Below are 26,024 nucleotides of genomic sequence, written 5' to 3' on the forward strand. Positions count from 1 at the left end.
GTGAACTTGGCGTTATTAGCACCATGCTCTAACCAACTGAGCTAACCCCGCTGGTCAAGAGGAGAATCACAACCTCTTCTGCATTTTCTTATATAACGTCAGTAGGGAGGAATACCTACTGTTGGTTTGGCTCTATCACTGCTCCTATCTCCCTACAGAGGAGAAGAGACAGGACAGACCTTGACAGATCCATCAATTCAGTAAATGCAGTTGCAAGTTATACCTTATCTTTTCTCCTAGGATGCCAGAGCTCCTGTTACTCTGGTGTATGTTGATACATCTCAGATAAAGAGGATATCTGAGGTGTTCAGGAAGAACTCCTCTGAAGATTTGCTTCAACAGCACAATCACCCAGTGATGACACTGATATGGGCTTTATTTTTACTAATCACTTCAGCAACATCATTGCAGCTTCCAGAGCATAGTGACTCTGCTTTCTGATCACCAAGTAAATCCAGAGAAGGGTGTTTTCTGACTACCTCTGTATTTGATCTGTGCTGTACAACAAGGACCAAATCTTCCCTCAGTTTAAATTAGCTTCTACTTTCTAAGCCACAGCTCTTAGTGTACACTGGATTAAATTGTGTTTACAGCTGTATCTTTAGTTATACAATTACTAATTATATGAAGAGGTATATTATTTAAAAAACTTAGTGGTAAAACGTGTATATGACAATTAGCAAAATAGAAATAGCGTTGGCCTGTATTGACTCTTTTCAAGTACAGAAATGCAGAGCGCAAAGTACTAGGCAACATAAAATCAGCGTACAGAACTGTAAAGATAGAAAAAAAATCAGAAACACAGGAGAATTTAATCTGCATTATATTTCACATTTTTAATCACACTATTTTGAAGAATATTGTTTCTAAAATGAAAGATTTATGCATTCTCCCCAAAACTTTCAATACGTTACTGCTATTCAAAAATGTTCCTATTCAAAATGTTACTCCTTTTCAATTCAGATTTTTATGCTTTTAGAATAAATCTCCTATAAGTGAAGAAAGTTTAAATACCTTCTGCTAGTAAAAAAAGAAAAAAAGGTGCAACAACACAAGTTCTAATTCAAAATACTGTGACAGACCTGTTCCTGCTTCCCCATAAAGGCTTAACAAACAATATTGCAATGAAATACTGGCTGATCCTCATTCAGACTGACATTAGTGAAATTAAGAAAAGTAAAATTAAAGGGACAAGCAATTAAGAGCTGATTATGTGCTAATTAATATCTTTCAAAAATAAGCATCATAACCGACATTATTTCATGGGCATAAAGAGCATTACTGTCTTTTTGCCTTTTGTAAGGTAAGGGATGAATCAGTTTGCTAGTCATGAAAAAGGGATTAATTTTGCTAAAAATAATTCCAAGATTTAGTTATTTTTGCATTATTTTAAAAATAAAAAATAATAATATTTCTGTTGTTCACATATGCTAACACAGTAGACACAGAGGGAAAAAAAAATTTGGAAAATTTAGAAAAGATATCAATGAAATTTCAGTTACTGATTGGACACTCTTACATATCCAACTCTACAGTACATTGGGGAACAATGAAATAATCCAGATCTCTAAATCTCCTGTGGTATCTTAACAGGGCAGGTGCAGACCCCATGATAAACCAAGAGTCACTCATTGATAACTTAAGCTGTCATAATTAAGATTCACCAGTGTTAGCATTCTGTCATTTGAAGTACTGAGAACACTCAGGTAAAGAGTTTCTTAAAATGTAGATATTACCTATGAGGAGAACTAGGAACAGTGACCAAACCAGGGAATTTTTCATTTCATTGTCCTATTTCTCATCCTACGTCTCTCTCAGTTTAAACGGAAGCAGTGCATGGAACAGCACCAATTATGATATTCATATATTCACTTAAACCCTGTAACAATAATAGTAACAAATTACACTCTCCTACAAAACAGCTTTAGAACTCACTAAAAGAGAAAAGCTTTTTTTTTTCAAAGAAAGACAGTTTCATAGAAATGGAAAAACTAAAAAAAATTAATTGTGATTAGAATTGTCCATTAAAACATTCAGACAATTCAAAATAATGCAAAGAAATATTTTTCTGCTTTCTTAGTCTAATTTTAGAACTTTTGTTTTACTTTATTGGTGATTTGCTACGTTGGTCAGTGTGGGTTTTTTTGTTGTCTGAGCACAAATTATTCCATGTTTCAGCATAAAACTCTTCACTGTTTTTTATGTGAAGTATTTTCTTTAGTGCTTTCTGTATGAAAAATTGAAAATGTCGAAGATAAAGTATGCAGAATTTTTCTTACATCATCTAAATACATTCTTTGAAATATTCTCTAAACAAAATGAGATGAGACAAAAGTTCAAAATAAAACCTATATGAAGAATGGCGCTATGAGCATTCTTTGATTTTGTTATTTCTACAAAATTTCTTTAGAAGTATGTTTCACAGATTTTTTTTTTCTAGTCAGAGTTTTGTTTTATCACAAAACCATGTTTAGCTAGCACTCCTTATTGCTGACGAAAACAGGACATGAACACTAAAACGTATGACATTTACCTAAATAACTGTGAGCTGGTTTTTCTTCCACAACTTTGATTCTCCTTGCTCCTGCAGGTATCACCAAAGCTTCCACATAACCTAGACACGAGACCAGATGTCATGAGTTAAATACAACAGCATAGAAAAGTACATCTTGTATGTTTTTTCATTTCTTCTACCCTATTTTGCCTTTTAAATGTAAAGTTATAATTTATATAGCATTGATTTGAGGGTTCTTGCAAAATGTTGAAACAAGCTATGAAACCGTGCATTATGTGTAATATATATACCATGATATACAATTAAAAGAGTATAGCGAAGTAAAACATAACAAGAACCAGTGAGGCTGTGCAGGTTGGGGCTGGAGCTGATGAAGTTGTCTCTGGCCAAGTAGTTTAGTGTCATCATCACTGCCAGACAACTATAAAAGAATTCCAACTTCACTCAGCATGTAGAGACAAGCGGTGTAGCACTAAAACCCAAACATCCTCCCATGTTTTCGGGTTTTGTGTTTTTTTTTTTTTTTTAATATTTTATGCTCCATCTCCCTCTTCTTGCTCTAACACATTCAAACCCTGTTATGAATGGCTTCAGTTTTGAAAACTACTTACTAGTTACTTGCTTTACATTACACTTCCTTCCTTAGAGTGTGGGAATAAGACATGCTGTTGAGCAATTTGCTTCAAGTAAAAAGGGGTGAAAAGGCAATGCAGGTGAAAAACACTGTGCAAGCAGGAATGTTATAAATAAATAAAAACAAATTTTAGATTAACCAGGTGAACTTCAAGAAGTGGACAGTAAACCAAGTTTTTATTCCATGTAGCTATGTAATGTTCTATAACAAAATACTGAGCATTTACAACACCTTTTCAATAAACCTGAAACATGAAAATTAAATTGCTGCAAAGAAGCATTATTTATCTTTAACTTCCTTAAGAGCTAATAACACTTTCTAAGTATTGCTGATAGTCCAACTTCTTGAGAAGGAAAATAACTTACGCAGTTGTTTAGAGGGCAATACCACAATATGGATTGACAGAGAACCCTGAATAAACTTGAAAGTGCATGGATATTCGTATTAGCTATAAAAGAGAGCTGACACATTGTAATTTGTATAAGAAGCCACCTTCTTTGTAGTTCTTGATGTTCTAGTCCTCCAGACTCATCTGTGGCTTGGGATCCCTGCTCTGCATTACCTTCAGCTTAAGAGAGGGCCAGAGATAAACATCTGAAGACTGACAGCTTTTTTTTAAAAAAAGTACTATACTTCAGTCTATAATGCATTGAAGTCCTTGATTTTTCAAAGATATACTGTCTGCTTCTAATTACAATATTTTTTGATGTGATTTACTCACTGTCTTGAAATTCTGCACAATTTCTACTCAAGAAACTGAAAGTGTAATGGCAATCAAATACTGAAAACAGTTGGCCAAATGCTGTTTCAAAGAAAAGACTTTTCTTGGAGAGAAGGTATTCGTGGTGCATTGTGCACATTATTAGGTTTTCAATCCTCTACTCTGTCAACACTGTTGTGCTGGATCCAGTCAATTATTCTCAATCAAAGAACGGATCACAGGCAGTGTTTGAAAATCTCATGTTCATTCTGTATCAGAAGATCCATTTGCTTTTTATGATATGTTGTTATTATTATATAAACCAATGAATAATGAAAAGATAAAAGACTTTTTCACACATTTGGCTTTATGTTCTTCCACTGCCTGGCTTGGTTTAATGAAGTTACTCTAGGTAACAGATCATAATTTGGATATTTATTTTGAAGGACACTAAGTTAATCTAAACACTATAAAAATTTACCAAACACTGTAAGAGTTTACTGTTTATTTATTTACTAAAAATAGAAATTTTATTTCACAGATTTTTTAAAAATCAGGTTCTTCTATGAAATAATGTGTGTCTTAATGGAAGATAAATTAGATAATTCCTTAACTTTATAATTGAAACAATTTGCAATAATTTTGCAACAATTACATTTAAAAATACTCATGCATTCTTCTCTTAAATGTCTTATTATCTTAAAAAAAGTAGATCTGAAGTTCTTGTGAGGAACTGCATAATTTTAAGAAGTATAGCTTTTTAAAGTTCCCAGTGGTCAAAGTAATCAAACAGCTACTGGTTTCCTGAGTATTTGAAATAAACTGACTTACCTGCTCCTCTGGTATGGTTAAAATCACCTTTAATAACTTTGCATGACTTTCCGTTACCGTTGCATACACCGCAATGATCTTCACGAGCCAGAGATCCTACTATGCCATCACAGCCAAATTTCTGTGGGAGAAGAAAATAAAGCTATTGAGACATATTTTTCATGAAGCTGCCTTTAGTGGTGGGCATCTCACCCACATGATCTAGCCCTGCTCAGAATGAGGATATGCCATCCTGATCCATCCCACAGGGAAGTCTGCTGCCTACCTGGGGCCCGGGTTAGGCACGTTACTAAGAAAATCCCCTATCTGGTACAGCCCTCCAATTATTACTGACTGCTGGTTACACAGGTTGGCAGTGATGAGGTTGCAGAGGAAGTCCAAAGCAATCAAAGGGGACTTCAGGGCACTGGGGCAATTGGTTGCAGGATCAGGAGCACAGGCAGTGTTTTCCTCTATCCTGTCAGTGGCAGGGAAAATGCTAAATGGAACGGGAAAACTCACCTGATTAACAAGTGACTCAGAGGCTGGTGCCGTCGGTGGAATTTTTTCTTTTTTTGATCATGGGGAGGTCTACATGGCACTGGGCCTGCTGGCAGCAGATGGAGTTCAGATATTTCCAAAGGTGAAAAGGATTCTTGCTCATGAGTTGGCAGGACTCATTGAGCGGGCTTTAAACTAGGTTCGAAGGGGGAAGGGGATACAACCAATCTCGCTAGAGAGGAACCCAAGGGTGGCATGGCAATGTTGGGGGTGAAATTGATAGCACAGCTCAAATGCATCTACACCAATGCATGCAGCATGGGCAACAAACAGGAGGAGCTCGAAGCCATTGTGCAGCAGGATAGCTACGACTTAGTCGCCATCACAGAAACATGGTGGGACAACTCTCATGACTGGAGTGCTGCGCTGGATGGCTATAGGCTCTTCAGAAGGGATAGGCCAGGAAGGAGAGGCGGTGGGGTGGCTCTGTATGTTAGGGAGTGTTTCGATTGTATAGAGCTCAACAGTGGTGATGATAAGGTCGAGTGCTTATGGGTAAGGATGAGGGGGAAGGCCAACAAGGCAGATGTCCTGCTGGGAGTCTGTTATAGACCACCCAACCAGGTTGTAGAGATAGATGAAGCATTCTATAAGCATCTGGCAGAAGTCTCACAATCGCTAGCCCTTGTTCTCATGGGGGACTTCAACTTGCTGGACATTTGCTGGAAATACAACACAGCAGAGAGGAAACAGTCTTGGAGGTTCCTAGAGTGTGTGGAAGATTAACTCCCTGACACAGCTGGTAAGTGAGCCTACCAGGGGAGGTGCCTCGCTTGACCTGCTGTTTACAAACACAGAAGGACGTGTGGGAGACGTCATCATCGGTGGCCGTCTTGGGCTTAGGGACCATGAGATGATAGGGTTTTCGATTCTTGGTGACATAAGGAGGAGGGGCAGCAATACCATTACCACGGACTTCCGGAGGGGAGACTTTGGCCTGTTCAGGACACTGGTTGGGAAAGTCCCTTGGGACGCAGTCCTGAAGGGTAAAGGGATCCAGGAAGGCTGGGCATTCCTTAAGAAGGAAGTCTTAAGGGCGCAGGAGTGGGCTGTCCCCATGTGCCGTAAGACAAACTGGCAGGGAAGACGACCAGCCTGGATGAATAGGGAGCTTTCGGTGGGACTCAGGGAAAAAAGGAGAGTCTACCACCTTTGGAAAAAGGGGCAGGCAATTCAAGAAGAGTACAGGGATCTTCTCAGGTCATGCAGGGAGAAAATTAGAAAGGCAAAAGCCCAGCTAGAACTCAATCTGGCCACTGTTGTAAGAGATAATAAAAAATGTTTTTACAAATACATTAACAACAAAAAGAGAGCCAAGGAGAATCTCCATCCTTTGTTGGATGCAGGGGTGCACCAAGGATGAGGACAAGGCTGAGGTACTTAATGCCTTCTTTGCCTCATTCTTTAACAGTCAGACCAGTTATCCCCAGGGTATTCAGCCCCCTGAGCTGGAAGACAGGGATGGGGAGCAGAATGGAGCCCCCATAATCAAGGAGGAAGCAGTGAATGACCTGCTATGCCACCTGGGGACATACAAGTCTATGGGGCTGGATGGGATCCACCCGAGGGAACTGAGGGAGCTGGCAGAGGAGCTTGCCAAGCCACTTTCCATCATCTGTCAGCAGTCCTGGTTAACAGGGGAGGTCCCCGATGACTGGAGGCTTGCCAACATGATGCCCATCTACAAGAAGGGCTAGAAAGAGGACCCAGGGACCTACAGGCCTGTCAGCCTGACCTCGGTGCCCAGGAAGATTATGGAGCGGTTCATACTGAGTGCACTCAACAGGCATGTGCAGGTCAACCAGGGGATCGGGCCCAGCCAGCATGGGTTCATAGAAGCCAGGTCCTGCTTGACCAACCTGATCTCCTTCTATGGCCTGGTGACCCGCCTAGTGGATGAAGAAAAGGCTGTGGACATCATCTAGCTGGACTTCAGTAAAGGCTTTGACACCGTCTGCCACAGCATTCTCCTAAGGAAGCTGGCAGCTTGTGGCTTGGACGGGCATGCTCTTCGCTGGGCAAAAAACTGGTTGGGTGGCCGAGCCCGGAGAGTAGTGGTAAATGGAGTTCAAGTCCAGTTGGCAGCTGGTCACAAGCAGTGTCCCCCAGGGCTCTGTTTTAGGGCCACTCTTGTTTAATAACTTTATCAATGATCTGGATGAGGGGATTGAGTTTGCCCTCAGTAAGTTTGCAGATGACACCAAGTTGGGTGGGAGTGTCGATCTGCTGGAGGGTAGGATGGCCCTGCAGAGGGACCTGGACAGGCTGGACCGATGAGCCGAGGCCAACTGTACGAGGTTCAAAAAGGCCAAGTGCCAGGTCCTGCACTTCAGTCACAACAAGCCCATGCAACACTTCAGGCTTGGGGAAGAGTGGCTGGGAAGATGCCTGGTGGAAAAGGATCTGGGAGTGTTGGTCAGCAGCTGGCTGAACATGAGCCAGCAGTGTGCCCAGGTGGCCAAGGAGGCCAACAGCATCCTGACTTGTATCGGGAATAGTGTGGCCAGCAGGAGCAGGGAAGTGATCTTCCCCCTGTACCTGGCACTGGTGAGACCACACCTCGAACACTGGGTCCAGTTTTGGGCCCCTCAGTACAAGAAAGACATTGAGGTGCTGCAGCGTGTCCAGAGAAGGGCAAGGAAGCTGGTGAAGGGTTTGGAGCACAGGCCTTATGAGGAGCAGCTGAGGGAATGGGGGTTGTTTAGCCTGGAGAAGAGGAGGCTGAAGGGAGACCTTATCACTCTCTACAACTCCCTGAAAGGAGGTTGTAGTGAGGTGGGTGTTGGTCTCTTCTCCCAAGTAGTTAGTGATGCAACGAGAGGAAATGGGCTCAAGCTGCACCTGGGGAGGTTTAGATTGGATATTAGGAAAAATTTTTTCACTGACAGGGTCATCAAGCATTGGAACAGGCTGCCCAGAGAGGTGGTGGAGTCACCATCCCTGGAAGCATTCAAAAAACGGGTAGACGTGGCACTTTGGTACATGGTTTAGTGGGCATGGTGGTGTTGGGTTGATGATTGGACTGATGATCTTAGAGATCCTTTCCAACCTTAATGATTCCTAGTTTTTACTTTGATTAAAAAATAATCCAGCCACCAAGCCAGGAAACATGAAATTACTACTCTACCCTTTATTGGTTTAGTGGTGGACTTGGTAGTGTTAGGTTAATGGTTGGACTGGCTGATCTTAAAGGTCTTTTCCAACCTCAGCAATTCTATGATTCTATGATTGCACTAGTTTATGTGCAGAGATCCCTTCCGTACTACTTTTTGCCATGATCTTATGTAATTGTTCCATTCACTCTTCCTATATGGTTGGCTATCTCTACCAACTGCTCTCCAAGAGGAACACAACCTTGTTCCTACACCCCCTGGAGACCTCTGGCACTGTGCAACACACACCCCACAGGCCCTCCTGCTCAGCGACTGCAGCATGTGCAACTCTACTGCTTTCTACTCCAAACACGTGAGGTTCTTTGCCACACCCACAACGGTAAATGCTGCCTAATGTCAACCTAATGTCGTATTCTGAATAGGATGTGAACATGTCTGGGATATGTAAATTAATAAATAGTTATTTGTGATTTGCTAAAAAGCATTCAGTTTAAAACAAACTAAGTTTACTCTAGCAGCTCCACATTACTATGTTAGACAGATTTCTATCAATAAATATCAGTGGTAGCTTGAAAAAAGGAATACAGTTAATATCATATGCTGGCCTGATATGAAATAAAAGCCTTTTAAAGTCTAGAGAAATCATCACAGGGTAATCTCGTGCACTGTATAAATGCATCTGATAAAACCAATTAAACTTCAAGACTGTTTGATAAATAATGGAGATAAAAGCTAGGTTAAAGAGAAAACAAAGGATTCCTTTAAGAACAGAAACCACAGCCTATCAGGGAGCCTCTCATTTCCACGCACATTAAGACTGTTACTTCACTTTATGCACAGAATTTTTGTTAGAGTTCTTCTACCTAAAAAAGCAATTCAGATTTCAAAATACTGATTACAGCATAAGCATTCAAAGACCTGTGTATCCAAAATGGCACATCTACAAGATATAAGCACCCAGCTCTACAGCTGTAGTCCCCAAAGTTCCTCCTAATGGGTTGTCTAAAAAGACACTGTAAAATGTGGATGACCTTAAAAGTTAGACTTCTAAATCCCATTAGTACCCATCTCTCTGACCCTTGATATGCCAAGAAGTCAACTCAGTCTTAGTCAGGTGGGTTTGGTTTAAGGGTATTTTTGGTCTTTATTAGTCAGTTGTGAGAAGTGAATGATAAAACAAATGACATTTTTTCAGGGAAAATGGGCTATATATAAACTTTGTGATTAAACCTGTAATCGTTACATGGTGAACTAAAGCCCCAATTCAGCAAAGTATTTAAGAGTATCCTTGTGGCTTGCACTCAGTCACTCGAGAAAGGATAACTATACGTAGTTACATACATTTGTATGCATATATACATGCATGCATACATCTATAAATTTGTTGAAGTTATTGTAGTATCTAGCAATGCTGTTTCTGCATTAAAATTGTTTTTTCTACTGAATTCAATGTGTGCAATGAGAAGCAGACAAAATAAAAAAACAGCCCTGTGGGATTTTTATATAAAAGAGTTTTCATATGAGGCATTATAAAAGCGACAGAATAACTTCTATGAACCAAATGAATTCTAAGGATCAGGAATAGCATAAGCACTCAGCTTTAATTATCTGTTATTCTGCTCCTTTGGTCTTGGTTTATTTAGATGTAAACTTTTGTACTGTTGAAAAAGGCAGAATTAGACATACATACATACATACATGCACCCTATCGCAAAATTTCCCAACCTGTTGAAAGCTGAGGCTTCCCTTAGAAGATGAAATCAGTTATATTAATTTTCCACTCTGCAGCAGTTTTTTAAAAGCATCCTTATCATCACAGATACACATTCCCCAAGCTAACCCTTCAGCTGCTTCACATACTGTGTTGCACTGAGTGAAATTAACTTCAAGTATTTTAATATGATACAAAAAGAGCCATGCAGTCTTGGTCACACATATTGCAACATGCTGTCAGAGAAATAACACATATACGTAACAAATGCATGTGCTTGCATACATGTGCCCATGTAACCAGGTTCAAAACAAGTAATTCATACCTGGCATCTACCATCTGCACAGACATCTAACCCATTCTGGCCACAAGAAGTCCCATCCATCACCTTTTCTGTTAGAAGAACGGGTTGATCCTTTCCAGCCGGTGAACAGAATAAGGCACATGGCTTTTCTGTAGTAGCAATTGATGGAAAAAACCACCAAATTGGTGAAAGGTCACTTAACAAATACAGAATTATTATCAACATTATTTTTAAAACTGATATTTGCTTACCTGTGTGGCATGAATCTATGCTAGCATAACAAGTTATCTTAGATAAAATGAAAACAAAAAGATTTTGATCCTTTTCTCAGCTGTTTGAAAAACTCAAGTTCTTTTTCTTGTTAAAACATACTGGTGCTATAAACTCAGCCTACATAGTACTCATGTCACGTTCGTTGTTGCAATTAAGAATATGCACATTACAGCTGTCAGAATATTTTGGTTGTAATCTATACTTTCATTCTACTATATTTTTGGCAGATCATAAATATTGGTTAAAAAAGAAACTTAACACTTTCCAGACTTTCTAACTATGCAGGTCAAAGAGAAAAAAATTAAGTAACTGAAACACCCTGGGAAGAAAAATATACGGATTTACAAAGTCCACGTTAAAAAAAAAGAGACAAAAAACTGAACACATTCTTTCTAACATCTTTATCAAGGTCAGGTAATTTTCTACTACATTTCTAAAATATTCTGCAAACCATTTCTAATTTTGAAAGAGAATGAAAAAGGTAATAACATCTCATATATCCATGTATTCCTAATGGTCATCATTTATAAATAATAACGTTTGCTTCACCACTTGCAAAATAATACCAATAAAATAAACTAAGTCTCCTCACAGTGGTCAACTGAGTACAAAATGACATGATCTTTTATATCTTTATTCGCAAGTGTACTGACTCAGAACTTCTTGCTAAACCTATTGCAGATTTTTGAAAGGATAAAGTCAATCCTGAACTTGAAACGGATTTCACTTGGACACAATCTACACCACTCTGACTTCATACTGACTTCTGGATTCCTGGAGTGTGTTTTTATTAGTAAATTAAACAGTTCCAGGAAACGTTCATGGGCACTGGAATTCTACTGTCTATACAGCTGAACTGTAAAACAGTCTATGCCACATTTTTTCTCCTGTGCTAACTAGCACTCACTCGGTCTAGACCGGAAATTGCCACCAGCAAATGACCATTTCCAAAAAGCAGTCTGGATGTCACCATCCCTTTTAGAGCGCAAAAGGGTTGAAAAGTAAGAACACAGGACTTCTGTGCCAGCTGACATACATCCAAAAGTGGTCTGGGCACATTTAATTTGCTAAAATTGACACAGCCTCTGGGCATCTCTAGGGGACTGGTGCAAACAGATGTGATCTCTTTTGCCAATGTGTGAAGCCAGTCAGACACAAGCCATCTCCAGCTGAGAAGCGTGAGTCTCTGCCTGATTTTGTGTTCTCTGCATTCTTATTATACTCCTTAAGTAGTAATCCCAAAGTTCCCTGGGAGCTTTAAGCATGTATCATCATTTTTTAAAGGAATACAAGATTAAGAACCTAAATATGATTTTAAGGACACTGAACTCAACTCAACAGCACCGGACAACTTCAACAGACTATAGGAGACTTTATTCAAATACAGCAACTATTTTGGACATGGTGCACAATTAGTGTCTATGAAAGGCTAAGAGTGAAAATAATTAAGGGTTTGGGAACAATGTATTTCTGTAATACTGGAACTCTTTAGCTGGTGTCCACTTCTGTGTCTCCTGAGGGACACCTCAAGACAACAAGATTTCTCAGAACAAACTCAGATGAAAGCAACCATCCGTACTCCTTAACATGGGACAGGAGAATGTCAAGATTTTTCATAAGATGACTGAATTATTCAGAGCCAGGCTGAAACCTTTTGATGCCTTAGGATATAAATTATCTGTTCCTGTACTAAAATGAAATTTAGTAAAACGAACCAAAAAACTAATTCACTAAATAAGCACCTATAAAATAGCTGGAGAGAGTTCTCCTTACTATGAACATCGGCTAACATACAAGCCTAATGAAAATAGTCTCACAAGTTTTCACTTTGGCACCTTGAGCAAAGACTTAGAAATAAAAAAACCCCTTGTTTAGCTAGGCATATATTAAAATAAGTTCTTGATAATAAATTCACATTTTTTGGGATTCAGAAAAATAGTTCTCTTAAAATCTATGCTTTCTAATGGTTTCTGATAATTTGTTTCAAGAGTTAAATATAAATGGCAATAATGAACTACTTAAAATGTGGTAACACATACTTACGGTACTCCTGTGTCATTCCAGGCTCTTCTTTACCACCAGTTGTTATGATTTTGTTAATTTCTCAAATTAACTGTTTTCATAACTAAAGTCTTTCTGTTGTTTTCTTCTTTTTTTTTTTAAATTAAGTAAATTACATCATAACAATTTAGAGAAAATTTGGTGGAATGGCAGCTGTTGTTCACATTCCTAGCAAGAACTTGGGTTGGAACGTTTTTTGATTTCTAGTTGCTGATATTTTACACCAACATTCTCTTTGCACGTACTGTAAGTTTGACATTACTCCTACTTGAGCATGCTCCTAATAATGTGGTATCTAAGCAGATTTGTTATACTGAAGCATGCATGCAGTATGCCAGGACTTTGCATGCTGCAGCTGTTAGGATTTATAGAAATCTTATCTAAGTTTGCAGTATGCATTGCATATGGATTTCTGCCAAAATCAAACACTGGTATGTGAAATACTCAAGGGTTAAGCTAAAAGTGCTCTCTCGTTCCTCAAAAATAGAAGCTCACAACATCCGTATTGTCTTTTTGGCTTTGTAGGTAGAAGAATAACCGATAGACACATGCTTAATGATGTAGCATTCCTCTAGAAAGGTGTATTTCTGTATCACTTCATAATATATTTCTGATTAAATAGGACCAAACTGATATTGAATTTCAGTTCAAACACAGTCATTACATATCAAGAAGGACAAATTCAATAGGAATATAAGACAAAAGATTCTGGAGCACATGAAAATACCACCAAATCTTGTCTATGAAATAAAAATGACTTACCAAAAAATCTTGGGCTTGGGGTTTGTTTGTTTGTTTGTTTGCTTTAGTTTTTACAATACCTTTCTTAATCAACAACAATACCAACAAGCTATAAGCCACATGAGCAGATGATAAGAACATGGGAGATGGTTTATACTTACCATCATCAATGACAGCCTGCCACTGGTGCACGTGCTTCTGATATGAAGATCTGACACTGAAAGCCTGGCACTGCCAGTCCCTGAAGGCAGGCACGCCAGCAGGACAAGAAGGATTTTCACATACTCTATACTGCATCGTGGGACCATGACACTCTCCTTCAAGGCCTGAACTAGAAAAGATGGCATAAATATCATGCGTTATTGTTGATAATATTTTGTAAAACTTACAGCACAGTTTATTTATGCTATACACAAATTCAATTTAAATAGCAGATTTTTTGTTGACAACACAACATTAAGAAATCACCCACAAAAAATCGAAGTCACAGAACAAAAACATGTTTGCCTTCTGTCTGTACTGGTTACATTACATACAAAGAGTCATGTGTGCTAAACCATAATTTACACTTTGCCCCAAAGAAGCACTAGGATTAGTAGGAGTGTTCAGTAAGGAGAACCTCAACTACAGTTTTGATATAGTTCAGGTGATTTTTCTCTAGCTGGACTGAGGCAAAGATGCCACTGAAAGGAAGTAACACCTGCAGATTTGCTACCTCTCCTTTTTTACAAGTGCGATGTTGCCAATTCAGACAATATGCTTTGCTTCTTTTTGGCCACTCCAGTTGTGCTTGCATGTCCTAATGAACAAATGCAAAAGAACAGTGAACTGCAGAAACTGGAGTTAATCATTTGGAACCTTGCCTGGAAAAATGAATGAATGAAAGTGAAATTAAGGCATCCCTAAATTCTAGAAACAGCTTTTAGTCATACAGCTGGAAGTGGTGTTTACATGGCAGGAAGTATGAAATCATTCTGCATATCTAAGTCTTCTGTCAAACTACCATGCTTTTGTATAGCCATATCCAAGTTTTCCTCACATTTCTTTATGCAAACTTCTCTTTTTTAATCCCTCTGTCTTTCCTAGTTTTTTGCCCCAAATGTTATATCGCCTTTCATCTTTCTTTATTTCCCCCTTTTGTTCTATTATTTTCCTAAATCCTCTCCTCTCCTCTCCTCTCATCCTCTCTACACTTGTCTTTATTACTCAGCTCTACTCTGTTCCCACTTCTCCACCTATTTATTCTTTTTTCTCTTGGTGTATAAATGACCCATGAAAGAACTATGGTACTGAGTAACTAAAAGCAAAGCACCTTTTAGCTGACCACTGAGATATGGTGAAGCAGACTCCATTCAAGTCAATAGTAAAACTCCCTTTATCCCCCATAGCACAAGGTTTTCACTTTCACAAGATATGTAATCTAGGTGTTGTTTCCAGATACTCTGTCTAAATGCCTGTGAAACTGGTAGAAAGACCTCCTTGTAAAAGTTGCAATTGCTTGGCTCTCCAAATGAGACAGAAGTCAATTTTCTCCAGCAAAAAATGGAAAGACTAGAATTACACACTGATGCTCTGCAAGTCAAAAATTATGAATTTAATTTTCTGTTGCTTCTTTAGGTGAAGCTTAAAAAAAAATTGTATTCTCCTATTAATATTACCTAAGCTGTTGACAGAAGCAGAAAAGAGGATAGTGTTACCATGCAATAAAAAACCCTGAAATACCTATTCTCCTAAGTGTTTTTCAGTATTCATAAAAAATTAATTGCTTATGTATAGGACAACTATACCTTAATAGGTTTTTGTACTCATAAGGTTTAAATTCTGTTCGGAAATTCTGATGAACAGCAATGGAAACCTGAACTTGTTTTTACCCAGGGCATTTGCGTTGTCGACTGCTGATTCCAGTGTTGCAAGTACGGCTACAAGTGCTCCACGCGCTCCACTCCCCCTCCATATGCTCCGCAAAAGAGGTCCGATTGATACACTCTCCAGCCTTACACCACTAGGTGAAAATTCAGCTCTTAGGTAAATAAATCAAGGCATATGCAAAACAATTCACTGCTCCACAAGCACACAAGAAGCACCACATAAACGTTTTGTTCAATACATAGTTTTCATGAGTCAGATATATTTTTTTCCTACTGTTCCCCATAGGTTTTTTTTCTACCCTAGTAAATACAACAGCCAAAGACCTTTCTCTGGCTCAGTGGCCAAAGAGCAGGTGCAACTCTTGTCCATAAGCTTGAGCACAAGTTCATTCCCAATAAAGGATGCCTCTTGGAATAGCCTGCTGGAAATGGTCCCCAGAACATGCCAACCCCTTCATTTGAGCCCGGACACTGCCTAGGAAAGCGCTTTTGGGTCCAGCCCAAACCCACTGCAGGGATCATCCTCCAGCTGAACTGTACAGATGATCACAGCACAGCGTTCAGGGCTGTTCTCAAGACTTGTTTGGTTCACTGTTACAGTTCCCACTTGACTAGCAGGAACTGCATTGACACCGATTATCCAGTGATGATTTCAACAGAAGGATATATTAGAAGTAATAGAGTAAATGAGATTTTATTCACAATGTGTATTCAAAGAGAGAATGGAAGTCTCAATAAACTAGTGCTGAGAAAGTCAAGAGAATTTCTGGCATTCATTTCAATAATAATAATCCTCTCAATAATCTTGCATGCATATATTGTTTCCCAGGAGAACTGCAACTTCTCACCCAAAAACTATTGTTATGCTCTTTAACCTATGTCCATACCTGGTATAAATCATCATAACTCTGCAGAAACTAGTCCTTTATCAACTTATACCAGCTGAACATGTATTATGAAATTTCAGCAATTTCAAAGCAATAAGGCTACAAATAGACAATGAACACTTAATGTCATTAACATCAGTAATTTAACCCATTTCTCTTTGTGCACTGAGTTATTGATGAATTACTGTTATCAATAGATAAGGTTCATGAAGAAGTCTCATATTTTGAGCAAAACAAAACATATCACTAATGCCGTCAATAAAGGCCTTTGTCACTTTTAGAATACATTTCTGTTACTTGCAGTGTCCGTGCTAAATCCTTGTCTGGTGATCTCAAACTTCACCTTCAGTTTTTAAACTGGTCTTCAGTGATCAACTGATCTTAATTTTCTCTTAAATCATGGCATTACAATGATGGCATAATTATACCAGCTTTGAAAAGTCTTCACATAGGATGGTTCCATCATTATATTAGATTTGCAATCAGAAACTACAAATTTTGTAATGCTCTTGGATGTTTCAGAACAAAAATGCTCATATTTATTTAAAGATATTCCTTCAGCTGTAATAGGTAAAATGTTTTTTTCTCTAAAGACAGCATCTGCATTATGTAGAGTCTGAGGGATGCTTATAAATCCTTGACTTAGAAAACAACCAAGTTGGACAGGCTATGCAAATGACATTTCCACCACTTCGTAAGATCCTAAGAGAAGCACAAGAAAACAATACTCTACAATATAAGTAAAATTAAAAAAAATGCAGAGATTTGTGTAATCTGAAGCTCATCTTGGACAGATAATAAAGTAAACAAGAAGAATAATCCCTTCTAATCCTCTGAGATGTTTCAGTGATCTCTGCTTAGTTTTTTACTGCTAGACATAAATAAGGCATCTCATTAGCCTGGCACAAGGCTCAATTTGTCATTCTAATTAGAATCAGTACTTTGTCTTACCCTTACCAATTATTTACTCCCTACTAGGTAAGCTCTACAATAGAGAGAATAGTGTTACATTTCTCATTGGACTTTCCCAGGACCCATGTCACTGCCATATCATAGTGCTCCCACAAGTATAAAGTTAGAGTGAGTCCTCTGCAATGAGTTGCTATTACCACCTTTTGCAAGTCAGATATTAATATGCACATCACACTAATTTCGGGTGCCCAGTTCATGATGGCGATGGTTTCACAATGAAAAATTCTGGGTAGTCTTACAAGAGGTCCTGCTTTCTTATTCCACACCATGGGCATGCCAGTCTCAATGTAAAGAATGTAACATTGAACAAAAGGCATGTCCCTGACTTTGCAGGTATTGACTTAAGACAGAATATCAACTACACACATTTATCAGAATCAAAAGATCGCAGCAAATGTCATTGTTTTAGAGATACGAAAATGCATAAAGCCTGTTTTTTCCTTTAGCATGTAAAATGATATTATCTGAACATTTGATCTTACTCAGTTGATTGATTTGTTTACTTTTTTAGGGGGATGATGACAGCCCTGGTGAATGTAATATGATTCGAAGAGAAAATCACCCCTGTGGGAGACTGCTGTCAGCACAATATCATGAAAATCCCAAGATACATGTGTGCTCCTTCTCTGTTATCTATTTGAGGTTATTTATCTTCATTTAGAGTTATGTACAGAGACAATTCTGATTATTCAAACAGGAAAGCTCTTGACGGACATTTAATGTAAGTCTGACTTCAGGTGACCATTTAATTTGTCTTTGATGGCATACTTTTAATGACATTTATCACTCTTTTACATGCACTGACACTATAAGTATTTCTTTACAAAGCTTATCCTGAAAAGTTTTATCACAAATATGTCTCAGTTCCTTTGACAAGACTATTTCTAAATCTTAAATCATAGCTGAGAACTTTGTATCTTTGAAAGCTTGTTTCTGTTCACAGTAAGCAGTGCAACAATGGCTTTCCATTCATAAACAGGATACAAAACCAGAATGAAGGTGAAATAAAACAGTGTAAGCACTAAAACATCTGTGGCTTTGGCTAACTTTTTAAATTCAGTGTTTTTAGGGAAATGTACTTTTTTATCATACCTATATTATATAACACATAATACATTCAACTATATATATCTATGATTTTTATGATAATTGAGGTAAGCAGGAAGTTAAACAAGTGCAAAGACCTATTCAGCTTGTTTCCTTAGCTGTTTGGTGTTTAATATAATTTATATTGCTTTTCCACCAGAAACATACCTTTCCAGTGTCACAGTCTGTTCCATCCATTGGTGGATCCAGTTTAGTTTTGCATTCCTTCTCACTTTCCACCTTACACCACAAGCCAGTGCAAATGACATGCTGAAAACCAAACTCACAGGTAAGCACAAAATCTATCTTATGCAAAATTATTTTCTGCATGCAATCCACTAATGTTGTCATAAAGTTACCAGTTTGATGGTAGTGAAATATGCTTAAAGTCAGGTTAAACACGCACAAAACCTAAAGTGGGCAGATTCTGCTTAGACTTTTACTAATCGCGAACACATGGAACAAGTCAAGCTGGTGTGTTGATAGAGAGGGGGAAGAACCTTCTAAGTCTAACCCTAGGGGTCACAGTCTTTGCATATGGCAGATCTTACAAAGCACATAGGAACAACTTTGCCCCATGATGTGAAGTGACCACTGTCCAGATGTACTCCCCCAGAGACTGGAAGAAGTGTGAGCTTTCTGGGAATTATTTTTAAAATTAATTCATATTTTTACTTCTTTTATTTAGTGCTCATTGACTTTATGTGAAAGGGAGAAAAATAGCATGGTTACTAGCAACAAAACCCAAGGTTTTAAAATTTCTATATACAGGGACTAATGAGTCTTTGTGCAACTACATAGAACTATGTTCATGGCAGTTTTGTAAAACTGTGTTTGTAAGAAACTTGGAGGCTTCTCTAGGACTTCCAAATCTCCCTTGTTCATACTATCCCAATGATTGCTGCTATCTTATGCTCTTCCAATGATTCATAATTCCTCTAGAATTCATTCATTCCTCTAGAAATATCTCAAAGAAGCAAGCCAACCTGATAGCCACAAAGAAGACACAAAGTAAACTGACAAATCAGGATGCAATGTTTTTGCTGGGAAGAAGAAGAGAAGGGAGATGAGAGGAGTACTAGTCATTAGTAAATTTTGGGGATGGAAAGAAAAGCTGCTTATTCTGTCCCTTTTAAGCATCAGAACAAGATAGTTTTACCTTCTTCAAAAGAAAGTACAGCCTTGAAGTATGCTGGCTCACATGTCCCCAGATTTCCTTGGCAGCTTTCCCTATTTTCCTCTAAAAAGTTCTCCTTCTCCCATGGTTTTCAGTCATGGCTTCATTCTCCTTGCTGTCTTGTTCCCCCCTTACCAGTAAACCGAGTGACTGTGTGGAAGTGAACAGAGGGCATGGGGGGGCTCAGCTGTCACCTCAATGTTACTGCATGTGCGGATTGATTACCCCCGAATAAGTATAATACACCCAAAGAGGGGAAAGAAGGATCAGGAGAGGAGGAGGGGTTGCAGGGAGGATAAAAAATAAAAGATTTGCTAGTTTTTTGAAACCAGGGTTGCCAGAAGACATGTTTTTCCGACTGAAATGATTTGTTACATTGGTAAACCCTGCAAGAATCTCTGTGCCTTTTACACTATCCATGAAAAAATGTGTGATAAATCTTATGCTACCTTGAAAAAAGTCCTACAGCACAGGAAACATAATTCAACAAAAGACTGTGTCCGAACCAAGGAACAGGACTGTTCCAGTGGGAGTCTTGCATGTGAAAATGTTGGTTAACATCAGCTTTCAAAAAAAGTCAAAGATTGTAGAGGGCTGAAGCATTGCACAGAAACAAGAGACAGGATGGCAGCAGTCAGATTCACTCCTGATTCATCCTGTAACAGTTTTGTGCTGAAGCTGATTAACAAGACAACAGCCTGTGCGTATCCTAAAATATAGCTACAGAAGTCCTATCCTGTTCCTGGATAATTTTAAGAAGCATTTTTCAAACATCAAACTGTAATTTCTGTTCTTGTTCAAGGGAGAAAGAGACTTTGTTCTTTCAATTTTTTTTTTTAAATTTGCACTTCAATATATAACTTCAGTGATGAGAACTAAACTTAGCAAGAAGACTTCTGGTCAGTTTTGGAAGACAATGTAGATGACACAGAGTATCAGATGTTCATGACAAAGTGCTTCCATACCAACTATGAAATGACACACTACACAGTTGGAACAACTCCACAAAAATATATGCTAATTTAATGTTCCTAATTCAAATAATTTTTTAAAATATCCCTAAATCTTCATTTGTCAATGACTACATTTGAGGAAAAGCCATGCAGGTTTTCAAAAAATAAAGTCAAATTTTCCTTTATGTCATCACATTTTAGAGTACGTTATCCTTTTTTCTTTTTCCTAAACACTTTGATCGTGTGCTCAGTTTCACTTGTGTATGAGAGCGGAATGGCTGAGAACAAACCTACAGTTCCTTACAAATCTGTAAACAATTATTCTAAACATAGGAAGACATGAAGGAAGATTAGCAAGGATTTGGGTACCTGAACACACAGATGCGCTTGAGCTGTGTAAAGTAAATCAAGTAAATCAAATCAAGACGCTTGACTTGCTAATGGACTTTTATATACATCTGCATGCTTCTGCAAATACTTGCATACCCCCTCCTTATGAATCATGAACCTAATTCCCCCAGTTAGAAACATCTTCAAGCCATAAGTGAACTGTATTCTAAAACCACTCACTTCACTAATTTTTAAAATAAGCATTCAATATTACTATTACTAGACTTTGAGATTCCCCAAACCCAAGAAAATGGAGATATGAAATTACTAAAATTGGAGGATGACTTGTAAGGTTTTTTCCTGGGCTTTCCATTTCAATCAAATCACAAACAGACTCCTTAGTTACTCTTCAGATTGTACTTCTGCTGCAGACATAAGAGAAATGGAGATTACTGTTACCATGTAACTTTCACCATTTGGGTATTTCTGCATGTGGCTGGGGCAAAAACATGATGCACAACTTGTTTTTTTCACTCGCAACCTGCAATGCTGCAGATCAGGACCGATTTGAAAACTAACAGAAATCTGGAGACCAGTGTCAATATTACAGTCACTCCAAAATCAGAGCACAAACTTCTAAACCAGAAATTTACTCCTCCGGGGAGAAAGTTTCATTCAGTCAAAATCAGGATAGCTGTTAAAGTTCACAGAGGTTTACTAGTTATCTATCATAAGCACAGTTCAACAGCCATTACAGTTTTTTAGACTAGCCAAAGGAAGTAAGCGTTATTGGAGATTATAACCATACTTGTGATACTAGGCTTTTCATAATCTGTTAAATATTTCATTGTGTGTACACTGGAAAACAAAATATTGCCAAGCACACACAGAGGATTTTTTTCTGAAAGGCTGTGTTAATCATGAGTTTTTAACAGCAAAAGCTTGTAAAATACAACATGTAAGTCACAATGTACTACAGAAAAAGCAGAGGTCATTCCATCTTTTGGGGTTTTTTTTTGAATGAAGACTGTGAGGCAGGACTGTGTGCATCAGAGAGATGTTTTTCCAGTGATATAAGCACCTGGAAAGAAGTTCCAGTTGAGAGGAAAGAACAGACAAAAAGAGCATTTCAGAACTGTATTTGTGCAAAGTCAAGATTGTTTGAAGTGTGGTGGTGGAGATGAGGACAGATATTTCACCAGGGCTATAATATTTCCATGACTTTCGTTCTTTTCATTGTGATCTTTCCCTGAAATGCCTTAAAAATCACCAAGAAATATAACCATTCTCCTACTTCGCAAAGATCACAGCTGTGTTATGACAAGAATTGTTTTAGTGGAACTGACTAGATAGCATTCACATCCTGGACTTTAATCTCAAAAGCCAACATTTAATAGTTCAACAATTATATTAAATTGTCAAGTTCTACAATCACATTTAATCATCAAGAACTACTTCTGGGCCATGATCTCACTATCTGTTATGTGAAACAATGTTAAGGTCTAATTGATTCTTGTGTGGGACATCATGGGCATAAAAGCAAACTTGGCTCCCTTACAAGATAAGCATGGTGACATGGTATAAATCTTGTACTCTGAGATCCACTCACATGTTTCTCAGGGTCTATAAATTTTGCTTAGGGTATGGGAAAAAAAGTCTTTGAAATAAAGATGAAAAGGAAAAAATAAAGTCTGGACACCATTCATGAAAGAGGAGTGGGAGAATATCACTTAGGAAAATACGGGAGTAGGCCCTCTGTAGTCCTTTCAGTCCTTTGCTTTAGCCATTAAATCATAAAGAGGAATTCCTGATAGCAAGGGAAAATCATTGGCATCTGCAGTGTTTCTCAGAGGCTGTCATGTAATGTGACTGTAAATTATCCAAAAGTGCTGCTTAATAATAAAGTTTGTAGAAAATCACATCTCAGCAGAAATGCATTATTGATTGTACCACTGATATTCATAGTTTATTTTTAGATCATTAAGAAAATTATTTTCCATCATTACTCAATTGTTTTCTTAGTTGAATAGCTGTTACATGTTGAACATTCTTGCTTAATGTCAAAGGCTGCATGGAAGTCTGGTCATCAAATTATCTTCCAGTCACAAAAAATGTAAGATGCTGACATAGTTCATAATTTATCTTTTACATAGTTACACTGAAGTGCCTGAACTGTTCAGAAAGTAGAATGCATCCAAGAAATGCTGGGCTATAAATTGTTGGGTTTACTGAAGTTTAAATGAACGTTCAAGGAGTATGTTTCTCTCTCATGTCCTGGCTTGTGGACAACAACTGTAACCACAGTAAACTGCCAGTTACTGGCAGAGTAGAAGAGAGTATACAGAGATAAAAGAAAGTAGCTTGGATTTCATGGAAAATCCAGTGATTGCCAATGTATAATAAAATAATTATTTTAATAAATTAATACCGCAACTAATGAAATACTGTATTCAATTTAGAAAAGTCTTCCAAATGTTGACTTCTCTAATGGCAGCCGCAATAATCTGCACAATCAATGCAGTGAACTTTGAATCGCCTTCATAATATGTAAAATGCAATTATTTGTTAGGTTAAATTCAACATATTTGTTATTTCCATCTAACATCCTTGTATTTCAGAGGGAGCTGATAATATTAGCTACTAACAGCATTTTGCAGTTAGACAATGTTGGTGTTGCACAGTCCATGTAGTAGAACTCATGAAGGATTTCTGGAAAGTTTATATAGTGTGTTTCTAGCCCAATTTAAATTGCAACATCTTTTTTTTCCGTTCTCTTCATACATAGGAGAAACATATGTAAGAGCAGGATGGCTTTCTTATTCTTTGGGCTGTGCTCTATCCATTGCTCTAGGTTTCCTCTTCACTGTAGAAATCTTATTTAATTGGGCTTAGGACACGGTAAACTTCCCTAACAGAAGAGCTGAAATGAAGACCCACAGCAGGGAACAAAAGAAGGAGATCTGAATATAGTGTCTAAGCTTGCTGTAACTAGCTCTTCAGGTCTACAGTCTGAGGATCGAATTTCTTGGATTTTTTTGTTGGCAGGGAGGTGGGAGTGTAAATTTTGCTTCCAGAAAAAAGAACACAGAGGAAAACCAACAATGTGACTTTACGGAGGTTGGCAGTGGAGCTTTGGAAAATTTCTCTTCTGTCTCAGTGCCCTCACCAGATTTTTCTCAATTCTGTCCTTAGTGCCTTTTATTAATTTTTATGTAATTTCTCATAGGTCCAAAGCTCTTAAAGATGCATTACAATAATTTTGTGGTTTGGTATTTGCTTACATGATTTCCAGTTCAGGGTTACTGGTTTTGCAGAGGATTTTGGTGCAATTGCAGAAGGTTCTTCCCCTTGCTCTCTTCTCAGAAACTGTTACCAAGTTCTGTTTTCCTTACTGTTAAGACCATAAGCTTATCAAGGAACAGATTTGGTTTACAAAGAAGACTGAAAATTAAATTGCAGTTTGTCAGAAAACAAAGAAAAGTTGAAAAGACCACTGGCCTTTGCATCATTACCAGGTTCTTTCTTCAAAGCAAGCCTGAATGTCTTTGGATTTAAGTTACGATGGTTATCTTAATGGTACCTTAATACCAATATTTAATAGGAATTTTTGCTAAACTAACCATTTTAATATAAAGTAATGATCCAATAAGTGGGAAAAAAATAAGGATGGTACAAGTGATTTAGCTGAAATGTGTCGTCTTACATACAAAATGCCAGAAGAGGAGAAAAATGATTGAAAATTATTAGAAATGGACAATTAGGTACCAGCACCCAGAGCCTAAGTACTCTCTGTGCAAACAGTTGAACACTTCCAGGGTAGTGTTAACTGAATTTAACCTCCTAACATTTCTAAAATAATAATGAAAACCAAAGAAACCTTCGAGTCAGGACCCCGAGAGAATATTCACTGCTGCTGTGAATGAAACACAACAGGCATGGGACCACCTGGCTACCTGAATTGAAACGCCTGAACTAGAACTAAACACAAGAGTATTAAAGGAGGGAAAGTGCCCAGAGAAATTAAAAGCATATTAAGGTATTACGCAACAGCAAGTGTCCAGGTTTGACTATCTCTTTGATTACTTTTGAAATTCTTTTGCCTGGCAAAGAAGACCTAGAAGAAATAATGGGCTAACACTGTACAATTTGCTTGTTCAAAATAGGTTTCTAGAGAATAAGAAACCAAAATCTCATCTTTTAATTGAAAACAAGTACTACAAAACAAGAAACAGACTACAGTTCATGAAAAAAGCACTTAGAAGTAATTAAGAACATTTGTAGAATTGTTACACTGAGTTCTACTGCTCATCTCTCAGAGTGAAAATGTTTTCAGTAAGACAGTTAAAATAATAACCAGTAACTTACAGCTCCTTTTTTTTACAGCTATGCCACTCTCAGCACGGGGTAGTCATACATGTATTGCAGTATTTCTTTTCAGAATCTTTAGGATAAATACTACTCTCACTGAAACTCGCTAAAGAAAGAGTACTATGTCCAAGCTGAAAAGATGAAGAGAACTGAAGAACTAAAGGAGTAAGGAATTACGCTTTCATATTAAATACTGACTCTGATGAAATTTTATTTCACAGTGCCTCCTAGCCCCCACTCTATCAATCCATACTCCATGCTCTTTATACATTTATAATATCATCTACCCATCTTGTCTTCGTTACCTTCAAGGGCATCCAACATGTTCAGTACCTGTACTGTTGACATTAAAGAAGGATGATTTTTCTCCGTTAAAACCATTCTTAAAATGCTTCTTCGATCAGATGTCTACTAGTATTAGGCTGTAAAATCATGAAGAGCTCTTCAGTTTTGTTCATCTGTCTTTTCAAGGTATAGTGACACTGTGTCGTGCAATGGCATGAAGCAATGTCAGCAAACTCACTTAAGTACTGGAACTCCTATTTCCATGGCACTGCACAGCTCTGCCAGGGCTCAGAGGGGACTTGCTGGGAGGCAGGGTATATTCAGTGGTACAGAGAACCCAGCTAACAACACTATTCTCCGTTGGAGCTAGCACAGGCACAGCATACTCTACTGAAGGTCAGATATGGAGGTTCAATACCCAAAACATAATGAAACGGACCTATATACGAAATCTGGTCCCAGTGGAATAAATTACAAATATTCCATTTGCTGCAACGAGGTGACTTCACATTATGACATTTTCTATTTCTAAAGTACAAGGAACATATCAGTGGTATGCTATGACACAACATGATTCAGGATGTTTGGAGGTCCAAAGCAAGCCTTACAAGACAAATGAAAATGTTCATATTAACTTCCAAAAGTAAAGTGTAAACTTCTTGTTTCAAAGGTGCT

General features: G+C 38.0%; 1 protein-coding gene across 1 annotated transcript in view; it reads right to left on the minus strand.

The window, feature by feature from the left end:
- Positions 1-26,024, minus strand: part of ADAMTS19 (ADAM metallopeptidase with thrombospondin type 1 motif 19) — a 156,661-nt gene that overhangs the window by 40,991 nt on the left and 89,646 nt on the right. Inside the window, exons 11-16 of the mRNA XM_075726524.1 lie at positions 18,405-18,506; positions 15,295-15,425; positions 13,585-13,754; positions 10,370-10,497; positions 4,681-4,801; positions 2,534-2,614 (exon numbers count right to left, since the gene is read on the minus strand). Of these exons, the coding sequence (XP_075582639.1) occupies positions 2,534-2,614; positions 4,681-4,801; positions 10,370-10,497; positions 13,585-13,754; positions 15,295-15,425; positions 18,405-18,506 (733 nt within the window). The remainder of the gene's footprint in view (positions 1-2,533; positions 2,615-4,680; positions 4,802-10,369; positions 10,498-13,584; positions 13,755-15,294; positions 15,426-18,404; positions 18,507-26,024) is intronic.

The sequence above is a fragment of the Pelecanus crispus genome, chromosome Z (assembly GCF_030463565.1).
Source record: "Pelecanus crispus isolate bPelCri1 chromosome Z, bPelCri1.pri, whole genome shotgun sequence".
Classification (NCBI taxonomy): domain Eukaryota; kingdom Metazoa; phylum Chordata; class Aves; order Pelecaniformes; family Pelecanidae; genus Pelecanus; species Pelecanus crispus.